General features: G+C 34.7%; 1 protein-coding gene across 1 annotated transcript in view; it reads right to left on the reverse strand.

Annotated features, from left to right (window-relative positions):
- Positions 1–20,080, reverse strand: part of LOC128981875 (dipeptidyl peptidase 9) — a 143,750-nt gene that overhangs the window by 12,342 nt on the left and 111,328 nt on the right. Inside the window, exons 15-16 of the mRNA XM_054404873.1 lie at positions 17,388–17,530; positions 15,740–15,851 (exon numbers count right to left, since the gene is read on the reverse strand). Of these exons, the coding sequence (XP_054260848.1) occupies positions 15,740–15,851; positions 17,388–17,530 (255 nt within the window). The remainder of the gene's footprint in view (positions 1–15,739; positions 15,852–17,387; positions 17,531–20,080) is intronic.

Consider the following 20,080-nt stretch of genomic DNA (forward strand, 5'->3'; position numbering starts at 1 on the left):
GTGTAATGTATATTTAAATCGTGTATGTTTGCTTGGAAATAACAAATCTGGCCTTAAATCGTCGCTTTATCTTTGAACTTCTGTTATCTAACATTCCAGTTATCTTCTAAGTCTGTCTGGCCTATTAATGACATGGACTCTCAACTTTCACTAGCCCACCTCAAATATCAAAACTTTGCTGGACAACTTAAATTCTAAACACAACTTAAATTAAGGTGATGAGTTACAACTAAAATATCAGACTACGCTTTAAAATACTATTTTAATTACTAATTAATTCACTGCAGTACCCTTTTGGCTGTAAAAATTATGAAATAAAAATTTTTGGGGATATTTATGACTTTTCGGGGTTGGGGAGGTGACATACAGATGAATTTAAAATCCCCCCAATTTTGAAATTTTGATTTGTTGGTCGTGGCCTGTCAACTATACCGATGTGCACTTTGACTCCTAATATTTTGCTTTCCGTAATAAAAATATTCATCAAACACTCATTCGGCCTGTCGTCGAGGTATAGTTCAATTACTGCCTTTCAGACTTGATGTCGAACTCGTGAGTGATTACATAAATGCATTTAAATATATTCATCAACTTGGTTTGGTAAAATATTAATCAAAAATATCCAAGTTCTCCTAATTCTACTTTGAAATTAAAAAATTCACATTAAAATTGATTTTTAAATTTCCTTTGAAAATAAAATAAACTGAATGATATTGATTCACATTTCATGACGTGCCTAGCTATGCATGCTCGTGCGTTCCAGGCCGCCACGTGGTGCCGACCTGTAGCCTGTCGATTTCCTGTCTGAACAAAGCACTTGGCTGGTCTGAGACACGTTTTAATCTATTCTATTTCTGTTAAAATTACATTTTTGGCCGGATCTTGACGCTCTGCTACCAATATGTGATGATGTGGAGTAGTATGAGTGTAAATGAAGATACCTGGGCCCTATATATCTTCCTCTAACCACTGCCAAATCACGCACATTTCCTGTCGTAACCCAACTCTATTGCAAGAATTAATCTAACTCGTCAAAGTGCACAATATTACCTTAGCTGCCTATCACAGCCAGCTTTTATGTTCATAATGTATCTAATTATATTATAATGAACAGAGAAATATATATATATGGACTTATTCTAATTCGTGAAAAAGGTTACTAGACTTAGCAAATGTGAATTCAAAATTAGTGATAATAATTGCCAGACCACGACCTTTCGAGAACCTAATAAATTACATAATTGAATTACTATCTACCCTAACCTACACCCTTCCCCAACCCCTACTTCTATTAGCTAGACATCTTAGGCTACAGTTACTTATCCGGTTTAGATGTACAGCTCCAGGCGCTCGACACTACACTACTGGTCTCTTGGCTCGCTGCGCGTGCCTAGCCTACCCGGGCCGACTGCGCGCGCATCCGCGTCACGTGACTTGCGCTATTGTAGCGACTCGCTACAAATAGATCCCTGCGGCACCCCACAGACAACCTCCCTCCAAGTTGAGAAGTGAGCAATTCTGTCATCATCGAACATTTTAACTCTTTGGAATCGTTTTGTCAGATAAGATTCAAACAGGTCATGTGCTATGCCACTAAATCCATAATAACTCATTTTGGATAGCAGCAGTTCGTGGCTGACACAATCAAAAGCCTTGGACAAATCACAGAAAACTCCAAATGTTGTCTGCGATTCATCCAAGGCCCTCAACAAGTCACTCACCAGCTCAAATACTGCCATCTGGGTTGATCTTCCCTGTCTAAAACCGAATTGTTTTTCGTTAATAAGATTATACTTTTCTAAATGAGTAACCATTTGATTTAATATGATCTTCTCCAAAATTTTTGAAAATGATGGAAGCAGTGCTACTGGTCTATAGTTATCTAAACTTCTATTACAGTTTTTCTTATAAATTGGAAAAATGTTGGAAAATTTTAGTTTGTCAGGAAAAACTCCAGTATGTAATACAATATTTGAGATGTGCACCAATGGATTCAAAATGATACTACTAATTTCTTTAATTAATGAAACTGGGATTTCATCCCATCCAGATGACTGTTTAGCCGACAAGCCTGCTATAGTCTTAATCATATCTCTTTTTGTGATTGGACTAAATGAAAAAGTTAAGCTTTGTATCTTTGCATTATTTATGTAATTTATTGCATCCTGAACTGAACCCCCTATGGAAGACTGTTGCCCCACACTACTAAAATGGTCATTAAAAACCTCAGCTATATCTCTAGGATCCTTTACAATGTTATTGTCACCAATTAACAACTCATTACAATGAAAACCATCTGAGATAAATGCAGTCTCTTTCCTAACTACTTGCCATGTTGTTTTTGCAATGTTATTGGAATGCTTGATTTTTGAAGATATACTTTTTTTTTTGCTGCAAATACAAGTCTTTTAAAGATCTTTTTGTAGTTTTTATAGTACATTTGAAAACTTGGGTCAGAAGTCTGCTTTGATTTTTTATGGAGTTCTTTTTTATTCCTACTTGAGATTTTTAATCCTTTTGTCATCCAGTCACACCCATATTTAGAATTTTTATTTGAAGTAAATGTTCTAGTTTGAAAACATTGCAAAAACAAATCATAGAATACAGAGAAAAAACTGTTATAAGCTTCATTACTATCTGCCAAAGACAAACACATAGACCAGTCCTCCTTACTTAACAGATTAGAAAAATGTTCAATTCTTTTCTTAGAACTTAACAATCTGGTTGAAATAATTTCCTTCTTAGTAACTATATTTTTGTTTTTTACAAACAATAACTGAGCAGTGTGATCAGATAAACCCAATTCTATTACCTCTACCCGTACATTTCTGGTCCCTATATTAGTGATAATGTTGTCGATACATGTCCTAGAAAGTTTTGTTATTCTTGTAGGTGTCAGTATAGTAACTTTGAAATTAAAAGACTTCAGAACAGAATTAAAAGTATGCTTTTCATTGTCATTACTCAGCTGGTTAATATTAAAATCTCCACACAAAAATATGTTTTTATTTTTTTTTTGAGTTTGCTAACAGGTTTAGAAGATGAGTAAGTTTATCTATGAAATGCTTAAAGCTGCTGTGTGGCTACAACCAAACATTTTTCTCCATTGCATCCTACAGATAAATCGAGAGTTACCCCCACACATTCAAAAACCGATTCCTCATAAATCTTTTTTATGCTGCTACATTCAGTTGCTTTTATATCATTCCTAACCAATATACATACACCTCCCTTCTGTTTTGTATCTCTTACACTTATTGAAATTAGCTTATAGTTATGAATTGTATGTGCAACATAGTAGTTTGACTCATTGAGCCAGTGTTCACAGATAGTCATCACTGCTGGACTTAGTTTGTTAATATCTAGAGATAATTCTAAATCAATTTTTGAGCTCCTCAGGCCCTGTATGTTAATATTCAATATTAATAGACTCTCGTCTTTAAAAATCCTAGTTTTATTTTTATGTATAGCTGTCATTCCGCTGTGAACACTGCCTGCCTTATCTCTAAAAAATTACATTCTTGAATATTATTTGTTTTTGAGGTTTCACTATAAGATGTGGCTTGACAATTAGTATCTACTCCCTTTACCATCTCTGAGAAGGAGAAGGGGCCAGGAGTGATAATGGGGGGGGGATTTAACTTTATCACATACTTTCTCAGACTGCTCATTCACTTCACTGGACACAGAGACACTGCTGCTACTGCTACTACGGCTGGACTGGTGCACATCAGATGGCTCATGGTTGTTGTCATCAGGATAGCTGCTGCAGCGCCTTGGGTCGGACGATGTAGGAGGTGTCATTTGTGTTAGGTTCCTCAGTATATCATCAGTATATCTTGTAGGATTGTAGCCATATTGGGTGACTTGCTTCCAGTACTAGGATTATTTTCTCTTCCAGCCATGTGCTTTGTGTTGTAAATTACAGCAACTGTAATATTTACCCCAGTATGCTCTTGGAGGTTCAACAAATTCTTCATAAAAATTTCAGGTAGTATTCTGTCCCTCATACATCCGAGTGGTGAACAGATTAGTTGTTTGAGGCTATTCTTCTTAATGTCTGCTGCTATCCCCTCGAACACCTTTTCATAATCCGCAATAGAAGGTTTTTCCAAATATTTTTGTTTGGTTACTAAACTGTAAATAGTAGGACCATTCTTTACTGTTTGCCTTGCTAGGTGTTGGTTTATAAAGTCACCCTTTGTTGGTTTGCCGAGGTGGTTCCTAAACACTACAGCTACACCTGCAGACATATTGTTTCTGTCCCCTATATCTGCGGAAATACAGTGTGCAAAGGCTGTGTCTGGTTGATCAGAAAATTGTTTAATCATCCCTGACATGTGGGCATTATTAATTTGAACATTTCTGATGTGAGAAATTGAACCTTGTTCAGTAGTAGAAGGATTTAATTCAGCAGTAAGCGGAGCTATTTTGACTTTTTGGTCAGATCCAGTATTCAAGGGTTTAGAGAGCCAGTTTGCGATGCTTTTGGATATTACTATCTTTCCTGCTTTATTTAAGTGCATTCCATTTCTAGTATAATGCTTTTTATAATTTAACAAATGGCTGAACATCAAGTACTTAACATTTTGTTTTATTGACAGGGATAATAGGCAAGAATTACAGTTTTCAATCTCAAAAAACTGTTCACCATTCTCTGGTTGTTGATAAATATAGGGTATTTCTGTCAATATAATTTTAGCCTTAGTATTTGTTATTAGATTTTCTATTTTGGACAGTACAATTCGAAAGTGGTCTGCATCTGTTCTGTTGGACCCACCAATAAGTATGATACAATCATTCTCCTTATATCTGTTGTTGCACTTCTCCAACTGTTCGACCACGTATAGCAGTGAGGCACCTGGATAGTAGCCGGATGAGACGGAGTACTGGGGCATTAGTGGAGTGAGGAATTGAGCTAAATCTCTTGCATGGCTGTCCCCTGCAATGTGAAAACGGGGTTTATTTTCCATCTTAGTAGGGGGCTGTACATTTCTGGTTTGACTTATTGTATCATTTAAATATCGGTCACAAGATTCTATTGATGGTTTGTCCTTATTTTCTTTAGTGATTGGTGGTTTAGCCTCTGTAACTATAAACTTATTAGTTCTGTATGTTTTTTTGTAGCGTTTATTTGCTCTTAAGATTCCATTTTGTTGGTCTGTGGCTTGTGGAGCTTTGAGCTTAATCAGTCCTCTTGATGTTTTACTGTGAGGATATTTTTCTGCATCATCTTCATGAAGTTCAACCAGGACATTAAATTTGTTTCTAGTTTCAGTGTGATTTATTGATGATTCAAATTCTTTCCTTGTTTTTTTTCTTCCTAATCTTCTTACAGTTTTCCATGTGTAATCATGTTTAGTTTTAGTGGTCCTGTCACATGTCTCCTCTATATGTTCATTGATTATCCCATTTTTAACAGGGTGAGAGATCTCACTCATGTTTTTGTTAACACCAGAGGCCACATTATCACAGGATGATCCAACAAAAAATGAATTGAACCACTCATGAAGAGGCATTGCACTGTTTAATGGGCTTCTGCAGAAACATTCAGCTACCAGCTTTGTGTTAACCAAGACGTTTATGCCACACTCAAAACTATTTTTCTGTTGAGTGCAGGGGATATTCACTAGAGTACTGTTATCAAAGTTGAGTTTATTCATCAGTGATAGGGCACTGGACTTATTAAAGTTTGAGTTAGAGTCAAAATGGTATACCAATTTTCTAATGTTGTCAAAAATCAAAAGGCTCCAGTGAGAGCCAGAGTCATCATTGTCAGGATTAAGGCTGTCGTTCAAGCAGCATAAAACATAATTATGTTTCATAAACATTAAAGTATCCATTTCAGATTGGGCCTCTTCCTGGCTGCAATGTTTAAGTATTTGAGTTGAAAAAGGGCCAAGAAACAGGACGGAGTTGTTAAGAGCGGGATCACTACTGAACGCATGAAAGTATGATTGGAGAATGGTATCATCTACCCAACGGGCTTTGGACCATGATGCTTCATCCGATTTTAAGAGTTTTGAAACTTTTGTAGCATTTGCAGTGTCACCAGCTTCTTTTTTCGACTCTAATTCTAAAATTTTCTTCTCTAAGAGGGTTTTTTTATTCATCAGCAAATTTATCTTTGTTTTTAAATCTTCATTATCCTTCATGGTTAGCTGGAACTTAGATTGTTCATTACTAAGTTTATCCATCTCCTTTTTGCATGATTTCAATTCCTCTTTCTCTTTCATATGATCCTTAAGTTGAGTCCTATACATCAACTTGTCATCTTCTAGCTGAGAAATTATATTATTCTTATTTTCAATTTCAGTTTTCATTTTTTCACATAAAGATTGAGTTTTATGTACGTGAACACTTTCTTGTTTATTTATTTCTTCTGTTAGGATATTTACTTTATCCCGTAGTTCCTTAATTATTTCTTCAGCCTGCTGTTCAGCCTGGTGTCTGTCATTTTTCAAGTCATGAATTTGCTGTTTTAATTTGTCATTTTCCTCAAGCAGTAGTGAGCCTGCTTCAGCAGCAATTGTAAGTAAAGTGTTTAGGTCCATCTCTCCATCAATATCAATATCTTGAATTTTTCCTTTTAATGTAGCTAGGGAATTATTGTGACTAGCCATAAAACACTGTAAGCCATAAATTTCTGTAGCTAGTGAGAGAGAAACATTACTGTCATAAGTTGTGTCTAGTTTATCCTCGTCAATAGTTTCCGAAACATTATCTTCCCTGCAAGTTGGACATTTCCAGACCTTAATCTCATTGCTGGACATACTTTTTACCTTTGAATACGTTATATTAATACATTTAAAATGAATCCATTTATTACAATGTCCTGTGCAAAGTATAGCTGCTTTCTTAGCATATTTAAAACAAACTCCACAGTTGCTTACTCCAATTTTATCCATCATTCAATAAATAAACCAATAATGTCAAAGTTATTCTTGGCTTAATGTAGGCAGCAAAAGGGTTATGTACAGACAAGGCCTAAAATAATTGAATTTGTCTGCAATTCATTCAGTAGTAAAAAATAGCCAAGGAATATTTAACACAAAAATAAAATATTATAACATCAAAGATTACAGCATGCACTTAGAAATAGCTGTGCACATAAAAATAGGTTATATTTTTATTTCACCCATAATTAAATTGTTCCTTTCCTTAAGATTAACTGTTTAATATTATATTGCAGGTAGGTTTAGATAGGCTCAGGAATATTGCTTGCCAACTAACAATGCCCACTGATAAGAGATAAGACCTTTTAGTCCTGCATCATTGTTGGCCTAGGCACAATGACCTTGCAGTTTATGTTGATTTATCTGCAAATCCCACATTATTACATTGATGTTCAGTGTCTATCAGTTACAGTGGTTCAGTTAATATTCACTGGAGAAGGTAAAGTGTACTTTTAGTTTATAGCTCCTATTTCATACATGTAGATTATTTACCTAAAATTCACTGTAGGTTATGTGGTGCTGTTTTATGCTTCTAAAAGAAAAATTTTCACTAAAAACTGCAGTCTATCCATTCAATTTGCAATAAATTGGTAGAACTTGAATATACAACACAATTTTCAACATAAAACTTGTTTAAAATTTAGAAAAATATCAATTATTCAGGATCACAAACAGTCAGACTGTATCAAGTTAACCTCACTTTCAACCCAGAGTCCATAAAAGACCATATGCATCCATGTACAAGACTAACTGTGTCCATATACAAGACAATCTGTGTCCAAAGATGGACACAGGCAGTCTTGTATATGGACGCAGATAGTCTTGTATATGGACACAGAAAGTCTTGTATATGGACATAGATAGTCTTGTATATGGACACAGTCAGTCTTTGACATTACCTACCCATATGAGTTATTGACGTTGACATATACTGTCACATTACCTAGCCATATAAATTTTTGACATCAACAAATACTGTTAAATTGTCTAGCCATGTGTGTTATTTAAAAAGCCCGCCCTTGAAAAAAAACACAATTATTTCAAGATCCAGATCCGGTACTGACATTTTCTTGGTCCCATCACAAATTTTTTTCATAATACTATAGTTGATACTTTGGAGAATTGCATGAAAGAGACAAATGTAAATAGTAAATTGAATAAGGCAAAAAAGATTACACCTTGGATTTCATCAAGCATCAAAATAAGAAAGACGGAAAAACTGTATAACATTTTTAGGAGGAGGCCATATGATACACATTTTGAAAGCTACTTTCGTAGGTTCAGTAGTAGTTTAAGTAATGAAATCGCTATTACAAAAAACCAATTTTACGAAACTAAACTAGAGGGCTGCAAAGGTGATACAGCGCAACAGTGGAAAATAATAAATGGTCTAACAAGTAGAACAAGCAAGGGCACTGTGGATAAGATTGAATCACATGATAACGAGCTTATCTCTGACCCAGCTGTTATCACTCAAGTTATCAACAACTACTTAATCTCTGTACAATCTGGACAAATGACATGAATAGGTACAATCGCATCTGGTGTTCTACCGCCTCTTAAAATCCAGCCACGATCATTTTTTTAATACCAACTACAGTAACTGACGTAATAACTAGCCTAAAGAACAAAAAATCCACTGGTTATGATAACACAACAGTGGATTGTGTCAAAAGAATTGTAGATGTAATTTCCCCTGCCTTAGTTCACATTATAAATTTAAGTTTTGTAAATGGTGTTTTTCCACATAAATTAAAATCAAGCATTGTAGTTCCAATATGGAAAAAGTAATAACTTGAAACTTGACAATCTAAGACCAATAGGCAATAAGCCTTTTGTCTGTTTCCTCTAAAATATTTGAAAAAGTTTGCAAAATACGTTTGTTAATTTTTTTTACAAAATTTAAATGTTGTTACTACCAGACAATTTGGGCTCATTAAAGCAAAGGAAAATCTACAGAAGATGATTTGATTACAGTTGCGGAACAAATTTATAGCAACTGCAACTTAAATTTAAAGAGTACAGGGCTGTTTATAGATTTTAAACAAGCTTTTGACTTTGTAAATCACACAATTCTTTTAAACAAATTAGAAGCTGCCGGTATCAGAGGTGTGGCCTTAAATTGGTTTGAAAGTTATTTAACTCAGATGAACCAACAGGTAAGAATTAAAAACAATGTCAGCAAACTCCACATTGTAAGATCGGGTGTTCTACAAGGATCAGTGACGTCAATTACTTGATATTTAATCTTCATAAACGACCTTTTGGAATTACCATTCAGAGGAAGGACGACGTTACTTTATTTTACTCGCATCGCATCAAAGAGAGCAGGTCATATATGAAAGGATTACACATGACTTGGTGCTGCAGAGAAACTGGTGTGTAAAAAACCACATGGAAATAAACATCAGCAAAACAAAAAATATCAGCTTTGATTTTTCAGGTTTACAGTTTTATCTCCAATAAAATATCATGCTCATGACTGCAATGCTACTATATGCGATTGCCAAGCTATTGAACAAGTAGTTAGTTTCAAATATCTTGGCGTCGCATTAGACGAAGAAATGAACTGGGATATGCACATTAATAACCTCCATAACACAATCAGATCATCAGTGAGAACGTTTTACTTTTTACAAAATTTTTGCAATACTTCACTTTCAAGAACTCTATATTTTTCCTTGATTAACTCTAAATTACAGTACAGCATAATCTGTTGGGGAAGTGCTTTCAAATATCTAATAGATCGGTTGAGAGTCACTCAAAACTTTTTTATACGCATAATACTGAAGAAAAATGTAAGGGAGAGTTCATCTCCACTCTACAAGGAATTAAAATTATTACCTATACAATATTTATTTATTTATAAAGTATAAAGGGTTTTTTACGTAAGAAGTGGCAATAGAAACATCAAATACAGACATTATGGAACAAGAAGTAGTATACACGGGATTTTTAAATTGCCAAAAGTAATTAAAATATTAATTAGAAGGTCATTGCTGTATCTTGGTCCAAAACTTTTCAAACAATTTAGTTACAAACATTACAAAAGAAATTAAATTCAAAGAAAAACTTTTTTCAACAGGCTATTAAATGGTTATTAGAGAAAGACGGCGTAAGTCAGATGAGCTCTGTACTCATTTAGGTGTAAGTGTGAATGAGAAGTGTGACTGTGAAATAAATGAGTAGTGTGCGTGAATTAGCTATGCAGCCGAATCCATGCAGTACCACGGGGACAGTGCAGTGACGGCCCTGGATACCCCGGGGCTACCAGCCGCCCGTTGGTCACGGAGAGAGTTTGAAGCATAGCCGATTAGACATGACCCTTGGTTAGATAGCAGTAAGACAGAAATGGTAATAGAGAGTGAGTGAGTGAGTGAGCGAGCGAGCGTGTGTGTGTGCGCCTACAAATGGAGCAGATAGTGTTATCAGTTGGCCTCATCTTTGTTGTACACTTCATTATTTAGATTGGGAAAGAGGTTAAGAATAAAAACAAAATTTTGGAAATAGCATGGTGTACCATGAAAATGCCTCATCTAAATGGAATTTTTATACAAATTTAAATCAAGTATTTTTATTTTTATTTTTTAGTTTAAGTACGGTATTTAGCTTCATTAAGAAAAGGATTGTCAAACGTCACAGAGAGCAGGTGTCATTTTACTTTCTCCCCGTATACCATAATATATGGAGAAAGTATTGTTTTCGTCAAAATTTTCGAGTTTGAGTTTTGAGTGGATATATTCGTTTTGGGTCCCCCTGGAACCCCATAAAATAACAAAAAATAGGATTTTAGAAAAAAATCCAGTTTTAATTTAACATAGTATGTTATCTTCCTTAAAGTTTTGATAGTTTTTTCATTTAAAAAAAAATTTTTTTTAAATGGGGATTTTCCCATAAAACCCCATAAAATAACAGAAAAATTGGATTTTCCCAAAAACGGCTCGAACGATTTTGATACAAATTTGGTATGTTATAGTCCTTTATATTCTGAACAAAATGGTACGAATCCTATTTCTGTAAAAATTACGGTTCAAGAGTTATTGTAAATTATGATATTTTCCCATAAAAACCCCATAAAATAACGGAAAATCAGATTTTCACAAAAATGGCCCGAACGATTTTAATAACAATTTTATATGTTATAGTCCTTTAAATTCTGAACAAAATTGTACTAATCCCATTTCCTTCAATTTACTCTCACCGCTTACACATGAGGTTGTTGACAAACTTATGGGAGAAAGTATGTGTCAGCATGCTGATACCGTTTATTTTATGTTGAGCTAGGCTGATTTAATGTTTATTATTAGGTTATTAATATTTTTCTCTACTGACCACACATCTTGATAAAGTGGTCAGTTATATTTCCAATACTATAATTGTTTATACTTTGTAATTTTTTTATGGAAATAAAATAATTTATTCATTTATTCTTATAAATGTATTGAGTTAAGAGGATAACCCATAACCTTAAGGCAGATGAAGTGCTTATCCAAGTGGTTATTTTAAAATACCTCATTGCATATTGATGATTTTAACTTAAGATACATGAATAGTTATGTTAGTTTATCTGCTTTATAAATGCATTTATTTTTACAAATTTTGTGTAAATTTAATGCTGCAGCCAATATGTAGACTAGGCCAAATTTTTTATTAGACCTATGTTAACAGGTACTAATAATTAGTAACCATATAACTTAAAAAAGTTTTTATATACTACATATTTAGGCCTAGGCAGAGTTAAATCTAACCATGCTTTTTAGACCACCCAGTATTGAAACATTAGGGAGTTGCCTAAATAATAAAAGTAGGGAACTCTTCACCAATATAGAAAAGGAAAACAAATGAACGGTATCAGCAATCTGACACATACTTTCTCCCGTTAGCTTGTCAACAACCTTTATCATGGCACATGAGTAAGCGAAGCGGTGAGAGTAACTTTGACAATTTAAAGGGAAAATCACAAAAGTTGAAATATCTTTTGAACTGTAACATTTACATCAATGGGGGTTGTACCATTTTGTTTATAGCTAAAAGGATTAATCATACACACAATTTGCATCAAAATTGATTAAGTTTTTTTTAACCCAAATTTTTGAATGAATTAATAGGTTTTTATGGAAAAATATCCCAAAAGTTACAATAACTTTTGAACCGTAATCTTTTCACAGGGTGTCCACCAGGCCAAGCAGAAAAAATTCATGAGTAATTCATGAGTAAAAAAAAATCCAGGTAGTTCAGGTCGTACTTTTCATATTAAAATTTCCAACGTGTTTTGCGCCAACTCTCAGAATGCTGTTTTAGCGCTAACACAGCTCGCTATTTTAGTTATCAGAAAGAGCATTCTCAGTTAAGGCGAAAAAAATTATGATTGCTGTAATATTGCCTGACACAAGTATTCAATTTTTATATATTACTGATTAAATAATCCAAAAATTAAAAACTAATCCTTAAACCTGCAATTTATTAATAATTTCCTAAAAATAGTGATATGTCGATACCAAAATTTATCGAATCTCTGTACAGACACCTGAAAAATAGATTCTTAATACTGATCATAACAATTTTTACAAATTTTCTGAAGGATTACTACACCAACCCCTGGCTTTATGTACTTTTATATAGTATAATTTTGGAGTAATGGGTTGTTTTCCAAGTAGTCTACAGAAATAATAATGCATAAATTACAAAAATTGCACGTAACCAATTTATGTTTTAAACCCTTCTAAACAAATTAAATAAACACCACGTTAAAGGTAGATGAAGATATTACAAAAAAATATAAACAAAACTTTCTAGGTGTGTGCCATTTTAAAATTTTTGGTCAAGCCAAACTCGAGGTTATATTATTAACACAGTCGTAGAGACACCCTCATCGTTTTCTGCAATAACTGAAAAATCCTGAATATCTCACTCAGTAACAGAAAAATCACCACTGTCTTCCAAGGTTGTGAAAAAATCCTGATATTGTTCAGCGGTAACGGAAACATTATAATCGTCTCCCGCGATCACAGTAAAGTAATCATAATCTTCCTCGATTGTAGCTTAATTAAAATAATTTCCCACGGTCATCATCGTCAACCAATATTGTTGGACATCATCATCGTTTCCCACAGTCACGGAAACGTCATCATTTGCATGCGCGATCACGGAAACGTCATTGCGTCTCCCGTGGTCACGGAAATATCATCGTTGTCTCCCATGGTCACGGAAACGCCTCGTTGTCTCCCGCGGTCACGGAAATGTCATCGTCGTCTCCCGCGGTCACGGAAACGTCGTCATCGTCTCCCACGGTCACGGAAACGTCATCGCCGTCTCCCGCGGTCGCGGCAAAAAATTCCCGGTTAAATACAAAATTCATGCATAGTTCCCGGTTTTTTCCCGATTCAAAAAAATCACGCATAATTCCCGGTTTTCCCAGTCGGTGGACACCCTGTTTCAGCAATGGGAGTTATATACCAATTAATACAATCCTTATAAGAAGAGAAATACAGGGTGTCTAGTTTATTTCCATTACAAAATTCAAGACTAATTCCAGACTTTTCAAGACTAATTCCAGATTTTTCAAGACTAGTTTTTTCAACAATTAGAGGGTGTTGATACCAAAATGTATCAATTCTCGATTCTCGATACCGATACAAATTTTTATAGCTTAACCAAATTTTCTAAATAATACTACACCAACCCTTGTCTTTGTCATAAAGTAGTATTATGATAATGTTGTGTTTTCAAGTAAAGAAATAATGCAGCAATAAAAAACTAAATAGCAACTAGCAAATTTGTTTTTTTTTTATCATGAAATCTTCCACGTACCGTACGTTTCATCATTGACTGCAGCGGTTACAGAAACGTGATCGTCGTCGTCCACGATCACGGCAAACGCAGTCACGGAAACGTCATCGTCATCTCCCGCGATCGCGACAAAATCATGAATTTCCCGCGGCCGAGCAGATATCATCGTTGTCTCCCGCGGTCACGGAAACGTCATCGTCATCTCCCGCGGTCACGGAAACGTCATCGTCGTCGTCCGCGATCGCGGCAAAATCAACAACATTTCCCGCGGCTGTTTAAACATCACCGTCATCTCCCACGGTCACGGAAACATCGTAGTCGTCCGCGATCACGGCAAAATCATGATTGAACATTTCCCGCGGCCGTGTAGACATCATCGTCGTCTCCCGCGGTCACGGAAACGTCATCGTCACCTCCCGCGGTCACGGAAACGTCATCGTCGTCGTCCGCGATCGCGACTAAATCATGAACATTTCCCCCGGCCGAGCAGATATTATCATCATTGGCTTTCGCGGTTACGTAAACGCAAGACGACGATCGCGGCAAAATCATGAAAATTCCCGACTTTGAAATCAAATTTAAGACTAAATCCCGACTTTTCAAGACCATTTTGAAATTCAATACTAATTCCCGACTTTCCCGATTTTCCCGACTACTAGACACTCTGGAAATACCTATGAAAAATATTCAGACTCGAATTTTTCTGCACTTCCCTATCTCTCCAAGCCGATTCTTTGTCCAACTCTCTCTGATTCAGTCAGTTGACTTGGCCGCGCTCGCGATAGTGGTGCCTTCGCTACCTAGCGGCCGTCGCAGGAACTATCAGAAATTCAAATATTCCCAGACTGAATTTTAAAGATAGGCATTGCACTTATTATAAGGTCTGTATTCATAGGTTATACCTTGTTCAGAGTAAAAGGAGTATAGCATACTAAATTGTAATCAAAATTGTAAGGGCCAATTTTGAGAGAATTTGATTGTTTTGTTTTTTATGGGTTTTTATAGAAAAATTACAATAAAAAATCTAAATTTGAACAAATTAAAAAAAAAACCCTGGAGATACCATGGATTTGTACCCAAAAAGCAAATTTCCTCACAATCATAAGCCTCGCTCACACGGGGCGAGTTTAAAAGCCATTCGCCAGCAAGTAAGAACCCAGCGAGTCGGCGAGTGCGCTTGTATTCGTTCACACGGAGCTTGTCCACTCGCCGACGTGTAGAAAGAAGCCGGCGAGTTTGGAGAGTGTGCTTGTATTCGTTCACACGGAGCCTGTCCATTCGCCGACGTGTAGAAAGACACCGGCGAGTTGGCGAGTGTGCTTGTAGTTGTTCACATGATACTTTTTCCACTCGCTCAGTAGCTGGCTTGAACCAAATTCTCCAATATATTTGAATAACATGCGCACAAGCACAAGCAACTGTGTTCACACTGGGCTACTTTACACGCCTACTCGCTCAAAAGCTGGCGAGTTGACGTGTAAAGTAGCCGCAGAGTCAACTTTTTCCAGAGCTTTTTTACAAGCAGCTTTTGAGCGAGTGTGTCATTCACACTGAGCTATGTTACTAGCTGCGTGTAAAAAATCCAGCGTTTAACTTGGAAACTCGCCCCGTGTGAACAGGGCTATGCCCAAGGTGTGGTCTGTAGCTATGTATACAGCCACACAAACACAAACAGACAAGCAGACACTTTTGTTTGTGAACTTGTTTGAAACAATTTGAAAACTTTTTTTAGGTTCAGGGGGACGAAATAAAAAAAATAAAATTTTTTTTGGGATTAATGACAAAAAATTAGTGTAGGGGGAGAAAGTAAAAATCGAAGTATTTTTAAGATGAATTAGTTTACAACAGATTATCCGCCTGGATGATCAGACTTGATAATGATGGTTCTACTATTAAAAGATGTTTACGGTCTAAACAACAGCCAAAACTATATAAACAGAATCATGAAGTAGCCTATGCCTAACTAACTTATAGTGGGGGAAGGCAAAATTTACCTGTAGCTGGTAAGGCTTGCCAGCTCGCACCATTGCGTTGATCAACTGACTGGTGTGGTAGAAGTGTACATTTTCATCAATCAACCCATGAATGATCAACAGTCTGTTTTCACTGTAAAAAATACAACCATTCTTAGTATAAACAAATTAAAATTCACCTGCAAGTTAAACCTAAATAAACAACCTTACTTACGTTTCTTTAAAAAATAATAATTAATAGAATGATTCAACTGAACAAAACTAGCATTAAAATTGTCTTCAGTTGATCCTTATGAATAATGAAAGAGAATAATAACAAGACCAGGGTTTGGACAGTTCCCTTTCAAAAAGTAAAAAAATGCAACTGGCGTAAAAACACACAAAATAAAAAAAATAAAAAAAGTAAGGACAAATCGTCAAATTAAATTGAATCTAAGAATAATTTAAAAATAACTAGTAAAACTAATACAACAGTAGTAGGTTTATTCTAGGAAAAAAACGTATAGTTACCAAGGAACTAAGGACCTGATTGATCAAATGATTGTGAAGGATTTGTATAGAGAGATGTCATTTATTGTGCTAGGATAGCACATTGTAGAAGTGTGCAATTGTGAGTGGTGAATGAATGCTTAGCTTATTTTGTTAGCTATAAATATGACAGTTGTATGAAAATTATTTTTATAATTTTCAATATTGGGGGCACTATTTTTGAAATGGTTGAGTTGAGTGTTAAGTCACTCACTTTCCAATCTTTCGTATTTTTCAAACGATTGACAGTTGACTTATCCAACCAAAACTAGTCACCACCAATTGAGCTGTTGAGTGGATGGTTGACTGCACTTTCTTCTTCATCTCTCGGCAAAATTGCTCTATTTAAGTCTACGCCATATAATTATTGCTTTGTCTACTAATTGCTATTTGCGATTAGAGAATATGCATTTGTTGTCATTGTCATGGCACCCAATACTTATTTCGATTGTTTTTTGTAGAATAAATTTCATTTTTATTTACTGTGTCACTACTAGACAATCAAAAATCAAGGGTTGTATCCTTGTTGGGATGTTTGCAACACTTTGAAATAGACTAGGCCTACTAATTGAACTTGTTATTATGATTTATTAAAGATTGTGATTAAGAAAAACAATAAAGTTAGTTAGTTAGTCTGTTTCGATACCGTAATTCTCCTAATAAAAGGATCCAATTTATTTAATTTGCATTATGTTTTCAGTGCAATAGCAAATATCCAAAGCTTTAACTTAAACAAAAACATAATTAAAAATAACATGAAACAAAACGATGAAGGGAACTAAAATAAGGTGATTTGTTTTTAAATAGAGACAAAGAAAGCAAATAATTTATTATGGGTACATCTATAATGAGCTATAGCTATAAACAAGCCTCCATAGTTAATTTTATTTTGAATACTTAAAGGTTCTTTTGCAATCACTAAGACATAACCTTAATCTTTCACGGACAGAGCTGACAGTTTACCTCAGTTTCTTGAAATATAGCAGATTGAGACTAGCTGAGAAAAGGATCCAGAATTTAGAGTGAGAGGTTAGATCAAAGCTCGCAAGCCACTGTGATTGGTTCAAAATTAAACTGTCAACCATTTCAAAAATAGGGCCCCTGATGTGGAAAATCAATAAACTTGGTATCATTAACTCACTCATCAGGGAATTGGTTGATGTAGTTTAGCACACAGCCAGCTTTGTACCCTTGAAGATTGTTTTGAGGCATGTCCATATAACGTTCTGTGTAACCCGTATCATAGAGATTCCATGATGTAACAGGTGCGCCTGCGATTGCCACCTGAAAGTATTGCATTAGCTATTTTAATTATAATCCTAATATTGCAAATGAGTTTTGAAAGTACATGGTGTTTGTAAAAGAATGTCGGAATTTAAAACGGTTGTTGCTTGGGTTATTCAAGATAATTAAATGATTTAAACGTCAAATTGAAGGGAAAATTTCTTTGACTATATCGTCTAGAGATGTGCGAGCACAGGTTTTTCAGATTGGCAAAAGATTTGATTCTCGAGTTCGAGTCGAGTTTAAACCAAAAATATCGAAGGATGTGTAAGTTTAAGTAACTCTTTAGGGCTAGAGCATGTAACTTGTAAAACAACCCTGTTACAAGCTGAAGTACGATTATAAAAATAAATTAATCATCAATATTTGTGCAGTAACATACCTATCAATGCGTAGAAAATAATTTTAAAACAACAACAATAGAGCTCATAAATGAACTTTCTACTTCTGTGAAAAATAGGTAAGTGAGCATATATTTATTTATCTACAAATTAATTTCATTAATCCCTATTGATAAGTAATATTGCATAATACTTGGCTAAAATTACTTAATACTTGCATCTATTAGTTATTAAGGTTGCAATTAATTACAATAAAAAGTTTAATATAGAGATTTGTTCTACAACTTGAAATTTTATTTGCTACCTTTTCACCTTTAGTTTTGTAAGTTTATTAACATTAATCTTGTTGGTGTGGTTTTTGTGACAGTATGCCTACAAAATTTCCAATGGTTTGACAATGGGTAAAGGAGAAATAAATTTTTAAATTAAAGAAAATTAAATTTTTTAATATTTTTTGTTAATTGTAAACAAATATTCTGTCAAAATACTCAAAATGTATGTTCAAAATAAAGTAATTAAATAGGCCTACAAGTAGCCTACCTTACTATGTTAAACAGAACAATAATTATTGTAGATTAAAAGTTGTACTGAATAATGTAATAGGTCCATACAATAGTAGTTATAGAACTCAAATGAAACCTAGACTAGGCCTAATTCACTATAATTCTCCCCAAGAAAGAATGGAAAAACAAGATAAAGTATAATGATGTTTTTATATCGTTATCTTTAATCCTTATTAGAAGTGTTATTATTATCTTTATGTGTGATTTTATACTTGTTTATGATTTGTCTGTTTTAAAAGTTTACAGAATAATAATTTTCAATCACGGGAACATCAATTTATAATGATCCAATTTATAATTATCGACTTATAACAGATGCGTTATAAAGGTCAATGACTCAAAACATCATGATTGCGCAATGTTGTATTTTGAGTAAAAATGCAAATCATGACATTAACTCTAATTTGAATAATATTTCTCCTGGTCCCTTGCAGGTTGTATTATCAATGCTAAATAATTGTGGAAAATTCAAATTACATTTTTGATGATTCAAATCTCCTAAAGACAAAAGTCAAACCAGGCAAGGAAAAAACCTGCTATTGTAATTTGTAATCCCCCTACCCGGCCATTTGGGAAGTGGTGAAAGTCTAGTCTAAATATAGCTCAAAAGTCTGACCCTCCCCCTTCCCCCCAAACCCCTACTTCATTCACTGATGCTATGCCCGCTCACTTCGAGGTCATTGCACAACCCCTCCCTCCCTTCTATTGTTTTCCATTGCCAGTCAGTCAGTCACCGGTGACTACTTTGTGTTGACCTATTCTGTTGTAACAGCTATAAAAATAGGTTAGGACAACTACCTCTTGCTTATTATTTCTACACTGTAAACATGTACTGTAGAATCTACAGCAATAAAAATTATCCAGCATTTTATGTAAACACAAGTTACATTTTAACAAAAATTGATTTTTTAACAATTTTAAACCAAACTCGACTTGAAACTGCCGAGTTCAAAGATAAGCTCAAGTTTCAAGGCCGTACTCGACTCGAACTCGAAATCTCTAATATCATCACTTGTTTTTAGCCGGCCAGGTGAATGTCTTTTCAAAACACTACGGTAACACAAAACTCATTAAGCCAGTGTCAAATTTCTTTATCATCAAGTAGATTTAAATTTAGTTTTAACTAGCTGCACCCACGGGCTTTGCCCCGCTTAACTTCATAAGTATTCGCATGGCTCAATAAAGTCTTTGTTGAAGTTCGTTCGCTACGCTCACTCACCTTCAGGTTAGAGATCGTTCGCTTCAGGTTAGCTCGTTCACTACGCTTACTCGCCTCCAGGTTGATGTTCGTTCGCTACGCTCACTCACCTTTTGGTTGCAAATTAGCTGTTGTCATAAATTTAAAAAAGTCATCCCTTTAATTGTTTATAATACTTTGATAAAGGTTTTTATGTTTTTAATATTTAACATTTGAGAATTTAAACGTTGTTGAGTACACAGGTGTGCTGCGATTGGGGTTAATACATTTGGACTTATTCAAAAGTAAAATAGTTTTCTGTGCTGCACTCTGTAGAAACACTGTGGCACTATTTCAAATCATGACTAATGCTAATACAGAATGTTGTGATTATTCAAACCTATAAAACAGTTGGTGAAAGTAAACATCTGCTTTTAAATTATATTTATTTGTAAACATTGTAGATAAA

The sequence above is a fragment of the Macrosteles quadrilineatus genome, unplaced genomic scaffold (assembly GCF_028750875.1).
Source record: "Macrosteles quadrilineatus isolate MER2022 unplaced genomic scaffold, UCM_ALF_1.0 Scaffold_1__1_contigs__length_201487025, whole genome shotgun sequence".
NCBI lineage: Eukaryota > Metazoa > Arthropoda > Insecta > Hemiptera > Cicadellidae > Macrosteles > Macrosteles quadrilineatus.